Raw genomic sequence first — 16,657 nt, 5'->3', positions numbered from 1 at the left:
TAACTATGAAAATTAATATGATTTATACTGCTTTCATTGATTCCACTTCAAAGCAGAAATTTGCGCAAGAAATTTGCTCCTATACTACTTATAAGAAAGTGAGGTTGCCATGGCAGAAAATCAAAATAGCATGGAGAGAAGCAATTCTGCTCATCTTTTTGCATATCTTCAGGCCAAGATGTTTTCATTCACGGTGTCTCTAACAGCCAAACTCAGATCTTCATTTATAAGGGACGTTAATGAAACCACACTTGGAATACTGTGCACAATATTAGTATATTTATTTAAGGAAAGATAATAATACAAGAGAAGCAGTTCTAAGTTCAGTTACTGGACAAAACACTTGTTCATAGTTTGCCTTATGAGGCAAGGTTGAACAGGTTAAGTTTGAATCTACACAAGGAAATTTGATTCTTCAGAGATCATACAGAATGTGAAGAGGATGTTTCCTTTTATGGAAGAATCTAGAAATTGGGAGTAACAGTTTAAAAATAAGGGTCATCTATTAAAAACAATGAGGTAAAATTGTTTTACCTCTTCAACGGGCACGAGTCTTTGAAACTCTCTTTCTAAGGGCAGTGGAAGCATTTAATTGAATTTGTTTAAGGCAAGATGGATCCTTGATAAAAACAAAGGGGTGAAATGTTACTGCAGGTCAATGGAAATGTGGAGATGAGGTTGCAGTCAAATCCATCATGATCTTATTAAGTGACAGAGCTAGGTTGAGAGGCTAAGATGTCAACTACTGCTCCTAATACACAGAATATACTGTACATCTTCTCACTCCCATAAAGTATTTACAAAAGATACTGAAGCTGTGCAATGATGTGATTCATGAAGTCATATCACTGAACTCTTCTGAAATTATGTTCTCAATGATTTTTGAATGACAACAAGCTGGCAAACAGCAAGGCAAGAAGAATGTCCTCCCCTTCTGATGTTTGCCACCTTGCAGTGTAATTGCATCACTGAGATTATCTTCAGGAGCATCATTTCCAAACTCATCTCTGATAACTCATCACAGCATCACTCTTCTTCTGCAGAATTTATGAGGTAACCTTACCTCTATTGTAAGTGACGATAATAAGCCTTTGACCCTTCTAACCAAATCCGCTACTGTTGCTAACATCGAATGATTATGCTGTAAGTGAGTCTGACAGTGGAAACCTGCTGCTGCCAGTATTGATTGCCATCTGACACCAGACTCCATAGAGCAGGCAAGTTCATTCTATGTGAGGGCACACGAGAGTCTGCAAATGCTAGAATGCACAGCAATATTTTTTTTTAAAAAACAGCTGGAGAAACTCAGCAGGTCAAACAACTTCTGTGCGTGGGGAGAGGAGAAGGAATTGTCAAGACCCTGCCTCAGGACAGAGAGGGAAGTGGGAAGATACCCTTTATAAAGAGGAGAGGGATAGAGGTGAAACCGTGACCAAGGCTGGGTGAAGGATGGAGTCAAGGGAGGGTGGGGAAGTGGTGTAGATGGGGACAGGAGCTGGCAGGGGATAGGTGGAAGCAGACAAGGAAAATAAAGAGAAGATGGAGCCAGGCAGGGTAGGGCAGCTCCTTGTGAAACATGACTCAGCACACTTTACTCTTCTAATGCAGCAGATTTCAGTCTTCTCCTGGAATGACAGCACCTAACAGTCTGAAATTGTTTCATCCAAAAAGATGAAACTCCTTACCACTCCAGCTTGATGATACATATTCCATCCTGTACTTCATATTTACCATTCACAAAGACATCAGCATCAACTCCCACTGTTATGGAAACAGCTACAAGGCATTTGTTCAGCAGGATGAAACACATCCTCCCCTTCCACATATGCACTTTTCAGTCTCATTAGAACCTACTCTTTTTGCAGCAATCCTCTTATCATGCATTAGTAAAACAGATCTCTATTATCTTTAATACACATTCTTTTCTTTCTCAATTCTCTTTTTATTTCATTTCTACACTTTCATAGGCCATGCTTTTTCTTTGTGGAGCAGATTTAACCTTTCATCTTCTTAAGTGCTTCTCATTTCTCCAAGACTGATTTAACTTCAAACAGCCTGATGCCAGTCCACTTTGGCTAAATAAGATCAGCTTACCCGCATTAGAATCTTTACTCCTATTTTAGTTTTGTCTATTTCCATGAGGAATGTTAAATATAACTACAATACCATCACTACCACTAAAGTGTTTTCCCACTATACTCCAGCCACCTGTCCAATTTAATTTGCCACAACTAAATCCAGCACTGTTTCTTCACATTTGGGCTTTCTGCACATTGGCTAAAAATATTCTCTTGAATGAAGGTTTAAAATTCTGTGCCCTCTACATCTTCAACATTTTCTCTATCCTAGTTATTAATAGATAATAGAATCACCACACACACACACACACACACACACACACACACCCTCCCCCCCCCCCCCCCCCCACCCCCCTTAGACCTTTAGCATTTGTCAGAAATTTGCTGGGAAATTTGCCTTTCTATGGGAGTTATTTACAGACATCCAAAGAATAGCAAGGTTGTGGGGTACAAATTCCAATGAGAGATAGAAAAGGCACGTGAAAGGGTTAATTTTACTATAGTCGTGGGAAATTTAAAGATGTAGATTGATTGGGAAAATCAGGTTGGTGCTGGATTCCATGAGAAGGAATTTGTAAAATTTCTAGAGCAGCTCATGGTCAAGCCCACTGAGAAAAAGACAACTCTGGAATTGGGCATTATGTAATCAACCAGATTTTATTAGGGAGCTTAAAGTAAAGGAACCCTTAGGAGACAGTGATCATAATATTATAGAATTCACCCCTAAGTTTGAAATGGAAGAGTAAAAAGAGAAGTATCAGTATCACAGTGGAGTAAAGGGAACTACAGAGGCATGAGAGAGGAGATGGCCAGTGTTGATTGGAAGGGGATACTTGCAGGGATGATGGCAGAACAGCAATAGTTAGAGTTTCTGATGGCAATTTGGAAGGCAAAGGATAAATACATCCTAATGAAGAAGTGATATTTAAAGGAAGGATGAAACAACTGTAGCTGACAAGGGAAATCAAAGGCAGCATAAAAGCAAAAGAGAGGAAATATTATACAGTAAATGATAGTGGGAAGTTAGAGGATTGGGATGATTTTAAGAAACAACAAAAGTCAAATAGAAAAGCAATAAGGAAAGAGAAGATGAAATATGGAGGTAAGCTAGCCAATAATAAAAACGGCGATACCAGAAGTTTTTTCAGATCTATAAAGAGTAAAAGGGGGAAGAGAATGGATATCAGACTGCTGGAAATTGCCACTGGAGATGTAGTAATGGGGTTCAAAGAAATGGAAGATGATCTTAATGAGTATTTTGTGTCAGTCTTTACTGTGGAAAACACCATCTGTATGCCAGAAATTCAAGAATGTCAGGGGGCAGAAGTGAGTGTAGTTGTTATTACCAAGCAGAAGCAGCTTGGGAAGTTTAAAGGTCTTAAGGTAGATAAGTCACCTAGACCAGTTGGACTACAGCCTAGGGTACTGAAAGAGATAGCTGAAGAGATTGTGGAGCATCTTTCAAGAATCACTATTTTCTGGAATTGTTCTGGAGGACCGGAAAATTGCAAATTTCACTCCATTCTTTAAGATGGGAGTGAGGCCAAAAAAAAAGAGGACATTATGGCCCTGTTAGCCTGATTTCTGTGGTTGAGGAGATGTTGGAGTCCGTTATTAAGGCTGGGGTTTCAAGGTACTTGGAGGCACACGATAAAATAGGCCAAAGACAGCATGGTTTCCTCAAGGGGAAATCTTGTCCAAAAAATTGTTTGGAATTCTATGAGGAAATAACAGAAAGGATAGACAAAGCAGAATCAGTAGATGTTTTTACTTGGATTTTCAAAGGTCTTTAACAAGGTGCCATACATGAGGTTGCTAAACAAGTTAAGAGGCCATGGTGTTACAAGAAAGATACTAGCATGGATAGGAGATTGACTGACTGGCAAGAGGCAAAGACTGGAAATAAAAGGACCTTTTCTGGTTGGTTTCAGTGACCAGTGGAGTTCTGCAGGGATTGTTATTGGGACTGCTTCTTTTCACATTATATGTCAATGATTTGAATGACAGAATTGATGGCTTTGTGAACAAGTTTGTAGACGATAGAAAGGTAGGCGGAGGGTCGAATAATGTTGTGGAGGCCGTAAGTCTGCAGAAGTGTGATGCTGTGATGAGTTGTCAGAGATGTTTGGAAATGATGATCCTGAAGATGATCTCCATGGTGCTATTACGCTAGGTGGCAAACATCAGAAGTAATGAGTGTATTTGCATGGTAACCTGTCTCAGTGACTATCGCCCAGAGGCACTTACATCCACAGTGAAGTGTTTTGAGAGGCTGGTGTTGAAGCAGATCAGCTCTTGGCTGAGCAGTGACTTGGATCCACTCCAATTCACCTACCAAAGTAACAGCTCTACAGCAGATGCCATCTCATTGGCTCTTCACATGCCCCTGAAACTTCTGGACAGCAAAGATGCATGTATCAAGATGCTCTTTATCAATTACAACTCAGCACTTAATGCAATCATATCCCTCAAAACTAATCAGTAAGCTCCAAGACCTGACCTCCATATCCCCTTGGGCAATTGGATCCTGGATTTCCTCACTTGTAGACTTCAGTCAGTTCAGACTGGCAACAACATCTCCACAATCTCCATCAGCACAGGACCACCATAGGGATATGTGCTTATCCCCTGCTCTACTCGCTTTACACCTAAGATAGTGTGGCTAAGTACAGTTCCAACACGATAAATAAAGTTTGCTGATGACACCACTGTTTTGGGCTGTTTCAATGGTGGAGATGGATCAGCATACAGGAGGAAAATTGAAAATTTGCCCGAGTGGTATAATTGCAACAACCTCTCACTCATGTCAATAAGACCAAGGAACTCTTTGTGGACTTCAGGAGAAAGAAACCAGAGGTCCATGATCATCAGATGATCAGAGGTGTAGAGGGTCAGTATAACTTTAAATTCCTGGGTGTCACCTCACAAGACCTGTTTTGGACCTATCATATAAATATAATAGCAAAGAAAGCATGACAGCATCTCTACTTCCTAAGGAGTCTGCAGAGATTCAGCACGTCATCAAAAACTTTGGCAAACTTCTAGTTATGTGTGGTGGAAACTGTGCTGACTGGCTGCATTACTGCCTGGTATGGGAACACCAATGCCTCTGAGTGGAAAATCCTACAAAAGGTAGTGGATTTGGCCCAGTACATCACAGGTAAAACCCTTCCAACCATTGAGTACATCTACATTAAACTTTGCCATAGAAAAGCAGCATCTATCATCAAAGATCCTCACCACCCAGGCCACGCACTTCTCTCACTGCTGCTATTAGGTAGAAGGTACAAGTACTTCAGGACATGCACCACCAGGTTCAAGAACAGTTGCTACCCCTCAACCATCAGGCTCTTGAACAGAAGGGAACAACTGCACTCATTCTATTTCTGGTGTTTCCATGACCGATGGTTTCACTTTAAGTACTCTTTATCTTGCTATCTCATGCTCGTTAATTTTTGCTAGTTATTTATACATGCATTTGCACAGTTAGTTGGCCATTGATCCTGTTTATAGTTACCGTTCTATAGATTTGCTAAGTATACCCACAGAAAAAGAACCTCAGGATTGTATGTTGTGACATGAATGTGCTCTGATAATAAATTTTACTTTGAACGTTGATCAGAAGAGTAGGACATTCTTCTTGCCTTGCTCTTTGGTTGTCATTTAAAAATCACTGAGAAAATAATCTCAAAAGGATTCTGAGATACGACTGCTTGAATTGCATCATTGTATTTTTGTAAAGACTTCTTTAAAATGAGCAGATGTACAGAGGTATGGTCTTATGGTCTTTTTCTGCATTCTGTTCATTATCACTTAATACCATAAGACATAGAAGCAGAGTTAGGCCATTGTGAAAATTGAGTCTGCTCTACCATGCTTTTATGACTGATTTCACATTCCCCTCAACCCCATTCATCTGCCTTCTCCCCGTAACTTTTGACACTCTTACTAATCAAGAACCTATCAACCGCCGCTTTAAATATACCCGATGACTTCATCTCCAATTCAATCGATTCCACAGATTCGCTACCCTCTGCCTAAGGAAATTCCTTTTCACCTCTGTTCTAAAGAGACGTCCTTATTCTCTGAGGCCGTGCCCTCTGGTCCTAGCCTCCCTCACTATCGGCAACATTCCCTCTACGTCCACTTGATCCGGGCCTTTCGATATTTGATAGGTTTTAATGAGATTCTCCCTCATTCTTCTAAACCTTAGTGAGTACAGGCCCAGAGTCATCAAACACACCTCATACATTAATCCTTTCATTCCTGGAATCATTCCCATAAGCATCCTCTGGACCCTCTCCAATGCCAGCACATCCTTTCTTAGAAAAGGACCCCAAACTGCTCACAATACTCCAGGTGCAGTCTGACTAACGCCTTATAAAGCCTCAGCATTAAATCTTTGCTTTTATATTCCAGCCCTCTCAAAATGAATGCTAACATTACATTTGCCTTCCTTACCACTGACTCAACCCACAAGTTAACCTTTACAAAACCCTTGATTTCTGAATTTTCTCAACATTTCAAAAATAGTCAGCCTTTATTCATCCTACCAAAGTGCATGACCAATACTTCACTACACTGTATTCCACCTGCCTCTTCTTAATTCTCCTAATCTGTCCAAGTCCTTCTGCAAACTCCCTGCTTCCTCAACACTACCTGCCTCTCTACCTATCCTTGTATCATCTGTAAAATTGCCACAAAGCAATCACTTTATCATAGAAATGAAGACAATGGAGCTCTATGAGACTAATGCCATTAGGTCTGAGGAATACATACAAGATAATGCGAAAAATATTATACAATCATTTGAAAGATCAATCATTTCTCATAGTGTATTTTTGTTCTTTGAAATTTAACAATTACATTTTTTCTGTCATTTCCTTAAAACTACCTTTTCCTTGTATGAAGTGTGAACCATAATTTCAGCTTGCGTTTGATCCAGCTACAAGTAATTTTTCATTCTCTCATGCTACAGACAAAGCTGAAAAGTATCCTACACATTCAGCGTAACGAAGCAAAGTTCATACAAGGATTATACAAAGAGTTACTGCAACTTGACTGCAATTTTGTACCCATGCTTCCAACAGAAAAGCCAAATCATTACATGAATCAGAAATGTGTCTACAAGATCAAGGGAGAATCTAATATCACACCATATTGTCATAACTTGTTTGCTTCTATTAATCTCAGAACAACATACGTCCAACTATTTGGAAAACGTAATGCAAGAGGAACGATGCCTTGGCAGGAAAAGGTTCTCTCACATGTACATTTCAAGAACATTACACCTAGTTAACCCACAACCACACCTTCCTGTTACTACAGCTGTGTCATATAAATGATTAGAAGAAAATCCCCATGGCCAGTTTGTGAAATCAACTTCTAAGAAGCTAACAGAAAGTATTTGCAGGAAAGAAGGGAAAATCTCAGGTCCCAAAGGTGGACTTTAATGTAAAAGGAATCTGTCTTATGGAGACACTCACTCAAATTAGACAACCACTCTGTCAGTGGATTTAATGTCAGCTGAATGTATGACCGAGTCCCAGAGCAAATTCTGGGCCTTCTTCCAACGTGCATTTGATATGATACATTTCACTTGTTACATCTCAAGTGTTACAAATGCTTACCTAACATGATTTTGTCACGATATTGTATTCCTGATCTTAATTGCCAGTCAAATTCTGATTAAGCTTATCCCTTACAGAGATTTTTCACCAGTGATTCCAGAAGTCAAAAAACTCGAATTATATTATCAATTAATTATAACTTAACGGAATTAGTTAGGAATTTCTCTTCACAATCAATGCGTGCAATCATACAGTGAAGGTATATTAGGATCTGGCAAATAGGGAAAATTAACAGATATGCTATTACAAGGAGATGTCTTTTAGGTAGCCGGATGCACAACAGCTTAGAAGATTGCTAGATTTCCTGTGGCTTGTTCTTAATCTGAATTTAGCAGCTGAGTCAACTAGCTTGGAGACATAAGAGACTGCAAATGCTAGAATCTGAAGCACAAACAATCAGGGCTGATGCAGGTTCTTGACATGAAACGGCAACATTTTTTTTTGTTTCCCGCACACCCACCCCCTGATGCAGCTCAACCCACTGAGCTCTTCCAGCAGATTGCTTCATGAATTGCCTTAGCACAGACATAATATTCAGAGCTTCCACGCATCGATGTCAAATAATTGCAAGAATTAATAATGAAATTGACCTCTAAATAAATGTAATAAGCAGCAAAATAAGATCATTTTTGTCGACAATGCAATCGGAAGAAAACGCTATTTATAGACAAGGTTGTGCATTGTCTCAGCCCACCACGCATGGACCAAATTATTTTTAGAAGGTAGCTGATTTATAGTAGTGGATATTGGGTTACTTAATAGTTCTCTCATGATAATGTTTCTGTAGATAATGCACAAAGATGCAATTCTGGAGACAACTCACTAATCTGGGCCAAAAATTCTAAGAACAAACAAGAGTTGCCAGCAGACATGTAATCAGCAAGGATAGTTTAGAAAAAGCTCTCTGTACTTTTCTCAACAGCACACTAATTAGTAAATAGGTTGGATATCTAAAGAGAAAGAATTCAAAGCAAGATTAGTGCTGCCATTTCAAATGTGCTTTTTTTTTAAAGAAAAGATGAATCAACAAGAAAAGGCCATAGAATCCAACAAGCCAAATTTTTAGTGTTGATCTCAATCCCATCTCAGCAGTTTCATACCACTCCCTCCTAACCCTTAGTTTTGATTAATACCCAACTTCTTTGGCTCTTTTACTCTTACATCCCCTTCCAACCAACTTTCTCTACAAATATACTGCCTTTTTTTTTTACAAGATTATTTTTCCAGTCCAGCTTTGTTTTCCCTGTATCTGAACAGAAAATAATTAGAACTTTCACTTACATAGGGCCTCTCAGGTCAACACAAAGTATTTTGTGACCTTGAAGAGTTACCATTGCTGGAAAATAGGATACACTCAGTGGCCACTTTATTAGGTATGCCTGTACTCTTGCTCATTAATGCAAATATCTAATCAGCCAATCATGCGGCAGCAACTGAACGCACAAAAGATATGGTCAAGAGTTTCAGTTGTTGTTCAAATTAAATATCAGAATGGAGAAGCAATGTGATCTAAGTTACTTTGACCGTGGAATGATTGTTGGTACCAGACAGGGTGATTTGCATATCTCAGAAACTGTTCATCTACCGGGACTTTCATGCTCAACAGGCTCTAGAGTTTACAGGGAATGGTGCGTGAAACAAAAGAAAATCCAGTGAGTGGCAGTTCTGTGGATAAAAATGCCTCGATAATGAGAGAGGTCTTAGGAAGATGGCCAGACTGGTTCAAGCTAACAGAAAGGCGACAGCAGCTCAAATAACCATTTCTTACAACAGTGGTGTGTGGAAGAGCATCTCCAAATGCACAATACATCAAACCTTGAAGTGAGTGGGCTACAGAAGCAAACAACCACAGACTTACATTCACTGGCCACTTTATAAGGTACAGCAGGTACCTATTAAAGTGCCACAGAGTATATGAGAACACAAAAACAAACAGCAAAATGTTCTATTTTATATGTAGTCACATAAAAAAGAAACCAGTGGGCAACAGGAAGCATCAGAGACAGTCTGTCCTGCTGTGAAAATCTCACAGAAATGCACAAGTGCATGAGTAGCTGACAGAAATAAGTATTAGTTTTTAAGAGTTATGGAATTACAGAAAGATATACCATGGAAACTGTCTTTTACACTATTCCTTTTTTAAATTTTCCCTACATTCTCATCAAATATTTCTAGATTCAATGATGCCCCCATACACATGAGCCAACGAATTTACCAAATAACATGTCTATGGGATTTGGGAGGAAACCAGAGCACCTGGAGGAAACTCACAACTAGAGAGAGAACATGCAAATTCCAGAGAGAACGCATTCATGGTCAGAATTGAATGTGTGTCTATGAGCTCTGTGAGGCAACACAACATTGGGAAAATTAATGGAGCTGAAATACAATAAATCCCCAGGATCCCATGACCTGCATTCCAGCTGTATGGAAAACAGTGGCTATGGAAATGATTGATTTGCTGGTTAACATCTTCCAAAATTCCATAGTAGGGATACATTTGTCTCCTTTACAGATGAGAAAATAGCAAATTTAACCCTACTAATTCAGGAAGGATAGAGAGAGAATGAAGCAGAGGGGAGCTAAACCCATTTAGTTCAATATTAAACTCAGGGAAAATAGTAGATATAAGCAAGTAATAATGGGACATTTGGAAAATAATTCCAGGTTTGGAAAGACTCAACATGAATTTATGAAAGGACATCTGTTCTGACAATGTTAATGCTTTTTTAAAAATTGTAGCCAGCAGACTAGCTCAGGTGAACCCAGAGGATGCATTGCCTTTGGACCTTTAGAAGATCTTCAGAAATGTGCCACACAAGAGATTATTAAACAATGTTAGATAATGTGAGGGGTTAACTTTTCTGATCAATGGATCTTCATCATACTGGAGAAATGAGAACCCGTAGTATATGGAGAGAACAAAAGGAATGTATACAATGGGGTGTCCTGGTGACAAATGATTCTGGATCTATCAAATTAATAGATGAATGAGGGCATTCTGGATTTACAAAACACAATAGATGTTGGACATCTGAAATGAGAGAATGCTGAAAATACTCAATGGACCAGGTAGTATCTGTGGGGAGAGAAAAACTGAGGGAAGTTTATAGGTGGATGGCCTTGCAACCCAACTGGTCAGTTCTGACAGCAGGAGAACAACCTGGCTGTCTGAAATTGTTGAATTCAACATAAAGGGCTGATGGGTCCAGTGCCTAGACAGTTCTGAAGGTGATGTTCATTAAAGTTAGCTGGGCTTCATTGGAACAATGTGGGAAGTTGAAGTGTGCAGCTGGAACAAACAATTAGAAAAATTGCTGATGAGCTCAAAAGGTCAAAATTGCTTCTGATGGTCAACATTACAGGTCAATACTCTGGTTCAGGACAGGGGCCAACTTCCCAACCTACTCTGGCTTCCATTTTTTATCTTCAATTCTTGAATACATGAGCACATCTTTATATTACTCCAGAATCTCTCTCAGATCTGATCCTGACAGATTTATACCAAATGGGGAAAAAAATTCTTCAATCCATCCTGAATGTTTTCAACCAATCCTTGAGCAGGAACAGACCGTTGATATAATTTGCCAAAATAATCCAGTGGATTTACTTTCTGCCGATCATGAAATATATTGTTTTCCAATGTTCACATCACTTACCAGAGTTGGTTCTAAACTTTAACTTGTTTCTCATCTGGAATACCTGTTTAAGCTTTAATTCTATGTTGTCCTTTGTTGTAAAGAAGAAGTCCATGGCTGTGTCAAGATTCTTAAAGGCTTCCTGATTATTGATCCTTACTTTCAATTTATAACTACTATTTTTATATAGTACCATTAGTAAAATATTTAGTTCTGAACCACTCCTGATATTTCTCATCCATCTCAGTATTGTGTAAGTCCCCCTTCAGTGATGTTCCACTCTAAATACTTCCCTTCCCAGTGAGACTTAGTTTGACGGATTCAGTTCTGGTTTGCTGTGATCTGTCTAGCCTTGCATGGCTAGTACTCTTGCTTGCAATAATTAAAGTATTTTGAAGTTTTTAAGTGATAGACATGTTAATTGGTTGCTACAGTAATAGACTTTCCCACCATATGTGTCTTTCAAGCCATTTGTGCTGTGTGGTGTTGGAATTCACACTAATTTCCTGCTATGGGTCTAATCAAAGTTCCTTCATGCCTGTTCAGATGGCATATCTTGCAATGTTTAGTAACTTGATCCCTGTGGACTTGGTCCCTGTGGATTCTTAACATCTCAGTATGGAATGTGCAAATTTAAAAATCACTATATATGTAACTCGAAACAAAATTATTCAGGGGCTCCTCCATAGACTACCTCTCTCAACTGTTGAGAAACATGATTGCAGACTAGAGTGCAGTTAATCACACTTTATGGTCTGTGTTACCTTCCAAGTTTACATGAATGAGTAAGATCAGGCCAAAAAGAGACATTATCTCTTTCAAGTCTATATTCAGTATCATCATAAAATACTTAATTAAGGGACCCCAAACATTCAACAATACAGTTGTAGCCTAAAAGCAGAGATTTCATTCAAACACAAGTAAGCTATTCTGGCTAATTTTGCAATCCAATTAACCTATTTTGATTTTCCATCCATTGGCTATGGTTCCTGATGTGGATATGTAAGACAGGATTAGAAAGTTTTCATTTGACACAGAAACTGCTGGCATTGGCGAAAGCAAGGAATGTTGTCTAATGCCACAACAAGATATAAATCTAATAGAAAGTTGCATAGGGCAGTGACAAATGGAATTTAATCCTGGCAACTGAAAAATGATGCATTATGGGAAGTCACATATTGAGTAGAGCGTCTACAGTAAATATTGATGAAAAAAAAGACAGGAAGAAGAGAGCGGGGTTCATGCCCATACTTCCCTGTAAACGGCAACACAGATTGAAAACACTGTGAAGAAGGCATATCACATGTTTGTTTTCATAGGTCAGGACAAAGAATATATTTTGAAATTTATAGTTTCCTGGCTCAAGTATTGTGTAAAGTTTCAGCCACTACACTAAAAGAAGGGTATGATTGCACTTGAGAGTGTGCAGAGTTGATTCACAGGGATATTTCTTGGATTGGAGGACATTAATTATGGGGATAGAATGGATGGGCTGGGTTTGTTTTCCCTGGAGCTAATGGAGGCTGAGGGATAACTGGATAGAATGGATATAAAATTATAAGGTTATCTACTAAAACATGAGGTCATAGCTTTATGATGAGAGGGAGGAATTCTAAAGGGGATTTGAAGAAAAAAACTTTCTAACTAAACATACAGTATAGTGAGTGGTTAATATCTGAAACTTACTGTAAATTCAATAAATTAATAAATTATTTCATTACTGTTACAGGCACTGTTAGAGTGAAACGCTGGTCTTGCACAGCATTTCTACAGATCAATTCATTACACCAGTGCAGTGAGGTAGTACAAAGGAAAGCAATAAGAGAGCGCAGAATAAAGTATTACAGTTACAGAGAAAGTGCAGTACAGGCAGACAATAAGGTACAAGGTCAGAAAGAGGTAGATTGTGAGATCAAGAGTCCATCTTGACATACTAGGGAATTGTTCAATAGTCTTCTTACTGTGGGATAATGTTATAACTGCCAGATAATAATGTGTAGAATCAGACAAAATCAATATATTTCAACAGGGGCTTAAATAGACAATTAGAAAATTACAAACCTAATACAGGCAAATGAAATGTGTCTACTATATGTATCAAACAGGTCAACGTGGATTTGGTTGGTTGGAGAGCCCATTTCAAAGTTGTCCAACTTAATGACTCTGTATTTCTCAGTAGCCTAAGAAAGATCTTGCCTGAGGGGACTGAACTTTACAAAGTTCCACTTCTCTTTGCCATCATTCCTAAACAGTAGCTCTAACTTATTCTACTTTGGTCTAAATCAGGGATTCCCAACCATTTTTATGCCATGGATCAATACCACGGCATATTAAGCAAAGGGTCCATGGACCCCAAGTGGTGAATCCCTGCTCTAAATCATCCTGCCCATTTCTTTAAACTTGTAGTAGTGGGTTTCCACAGGAAAGGAAATGGGATTGTAGGCTCTTTTTAAAGAGGCTGGAATAGCTGGCAACATCAGAATCAAATTGCATTAAGCAGCAAGTGTATAGTGAGCATGAAGTTTGAGTGTGGGGGACATCTTCCAAAGGACGGGGTGCTAGGAACAAACTGAAAGAAGAGGCAAGACGAAAAGAGGAGAAAGACTACTCAAAATGAATGTGATGTGATGGAAAGTCATAGATTATCACGTCACTAAACAGGATTTCATCATACTAATGCACACACATGCATTCTTAGTATCTAAAAGGTACAATTATCCCATGCTCCATCTATCCTAAAAGGCAGCATTTTTAAGATCCTTGTTTTACATAGCTCTATTATCATTATCTTCACAGAAAGACCAAACCATACAGATTTAATTGGCTGTCCCCTGCATACTCTGATGTTCATTGATACTTAAACTATTCAGTATATATTTTCTTCTTATCTTAGGACTTGCTCCTGGCAGAGTTTTCTTTACCAACTGGCCATTCTTGTTCTTTCTTTCTCTTCATGTTTCATCGTCCCAGAAACCCTATCCAAAGTTCAGCCTTGTAAACATGAACAGCAATCTTGGAGATCCTCCACAATTCTCCTCCAAATCCAAAAAGAAACAAAATGAGCAGTGTTATCACTTTCTTTTGAAGATCTAAATTAAACAAAGGAGCTGATTTAGAAAAATGTTGTGCACGATTTACCATGATCTTGAACCAATTTAATACAGTGTTGACAGAGACTGTTACTTTGTATGTATTACTCAAAGATGCCATAATACTATTGCCTTTTCGTTCATTCAAGAATTTCATTCCTCAGTCGGCCCCTTTCCTCCAGAAGTGGTTAAACTCAATTTATCAACCATTTAAAGCAATGCCAAAGTAAAAACAATTTTAGCTACAATTTTTCTTCCAATAGCAATTGCAGTAATTGAAAGAAGTTTTTAATGAACTGTCCATTCACAGAATAGATATAGGTGGAAACCTCTAAGTTTAATGTGCGATCATGAATGATATTCATTGTTTCTTTCTATAAAAATAATAAAATCAATACGAGATTAACAATTCCATATAGTTGCAATACTACCACATGCACCACAGAAATGCAAGAATGAATTCCTTAAAATGATAAGTAATCTCTATGAATAATAAGGATAACTTATGTTGCCTTGTTCACAGATAAAAGACAACATAACTGATATCAAAATGCCTTTAATTTGGTAACAGTTATCCTCAATTACCACTTCAGCAGTCTAGACAAAACAAACTACACTGTAGCCCTAGAAACACATCTTCTTTGCTTTGTCTCCATCATTACAATTTGCTTATCACTGAAACCAGTAATGTCTACTACCTAATGTTTTGCCACAAAGTTGAACATTCTATTTTCAATATAGGTAAAAGTCAATATAAATGCTCTTTTAATAAGCAGCAGTCAAGTATGATGTTTGGGAAAAGTAACACACAGGCAATAATTGTATTTGCCACTGGAAGAGTTCAACATAACACAGTCTGCAAGGGAGTCACCACTCGGCAGACACAGGCTCAACACTGTCAAAATAATTTGCACAAAAATTGGCTAGAATAGACAGGTGCTTGAACAGGTGAGGGGCAAAACTATAAAGCTGAGATAAGTACACTGTTCAGCTTGGACGAATAAAAGGAAAGCTTTGCCCAACATAATGATGAAATGCAAGACTTCCAGAAATTTCTCTAGATTTTTCTTGCAACTAAAGTAAATTCTATTGAATGGGAAGGTTCCCCCCCCCCCCCCGCCCCAATGGTTTTGTTACCCTTCACAACTTGCAACTAACCTGACTTTTAATTAATGTGTCAACCATTTAAAAATATAATGTCCCAATTGCTTAAACACTTGATTTTTATACATACGTGTGACTAATTGGGAAAGCATTCAATGAACTGTCAGTTATTTTTTTAAAAAAAATACTGGCACATAGTTTTCCAATTGCAATTTGAGTATTTTTGAAGTACATTCAGAATGAACCCCACAGCATTTCCCACAGATTTGACAACATCACACACCAAAAGAAAGATACAGAGTTTCCATCAGGTTTCACGGCGTGATGCACTGTTTTTAAGAAATGTAACAGCCACGGCTTGGTATTGCCAATATTAATATTCTGAATAAGTGGGTGTGATGAATTCATTGGACTGCTATATATTAAAACAATTCAATAAGAAAATGCATAGAGTACCTATCATAACTCCATCTGCTGTAGGACATGGTCCTGTTGCTGCTGACTCCGTCCATTCTCCTTGGCTACACCGCAATCCAACCTTGCAGGAGTGGGCAAGTCAGGTGGAGCCCAGGGAATTTTCCAACAGAGCCCAGGGCAGAAATTACCTGCCTCTTCCCTTCACTGCAATTCCGTCCAGGGACTGATGGAACGTGAAACTGCTTCTGTCAGAGTTACACCTCTGCAGTGAGAAATACAGCGGAGATGCTCACAAACTGTTCTCGTTTGAGCTGACAAAATAAGGACTGTGCCATGTTATTGAGGGGGGAAGCACAGCAGGCTCAAAAGAAATATCATACAATGTTTTATATCTAATCTATCTCTTCAAACAAATTCCTCATTCATTTAAATCACAAATGCAACAGCTACAAAATGCCTGCCTTATGGAGTCACTCTTCAGTCGGCTGAAACTAGATGCAGCTCCCTCTGCTAATTTACTGCTCGTCTTCCTTATTTATTCCTGTTTCCACAGATACAGCGCTATTCTTTGACATCACTCCCTCTTCTGTCCAATCACACAGTCTACAATTCATTCAAACCTCATCCTTTCAGAGGCTCTAATTAAATCCACTCTGTATGAAAGAACACTTACCACAGGCTACAATATATATCGCCTCAAC

General features: G+C 38.6%; 1 protein-coding gene across 1 annotated transcript in view; it reads right to left on the bottom strand.

The window, feature by feature from the left end:
- tub (TUB bipartite transcription factor) overlaps window positions 1-16,386 on the bottom strand; it is a 337,531-nt gene extending 321,145 nt beyond the window's left edge. The window contains exon 1 of the mRNA XM_073049509.1: window positions 15,996-16,386. Within this exon, the coding sequence (XP_072905610.1) occupies window positions 15,996-16,051 (56 nt within the window). The 5' untranslated portion in view covers window positions 16,052-16,386. The remainder of the gene's footprint in view (window positions 1-15,995) is intronic.
- Window positions 16,387-16,657: the final 271 nt, after the last annotated feature.

Source organism: Hemitrygon akajei, chromosome 6, assembly GCF_048418815.1.
Source record: "Hemitrygon akajei chromosome 6, sHemAka1.3, whole genome shotgun sequence".
In the NCBI taxonomy this organism is placed as follows: domain Eukaryota; kingdom Metazoa; phylum Chordata; class Chondrichthyes; order Myliobatiformes; family Dasyatidae; genus Hemitrygon; species Hemitrygon akajei.
Note: the sequence above shows the minus strand (reverse complement) of the source record. Positions and strands in the feature narration are given on the sequence as shown.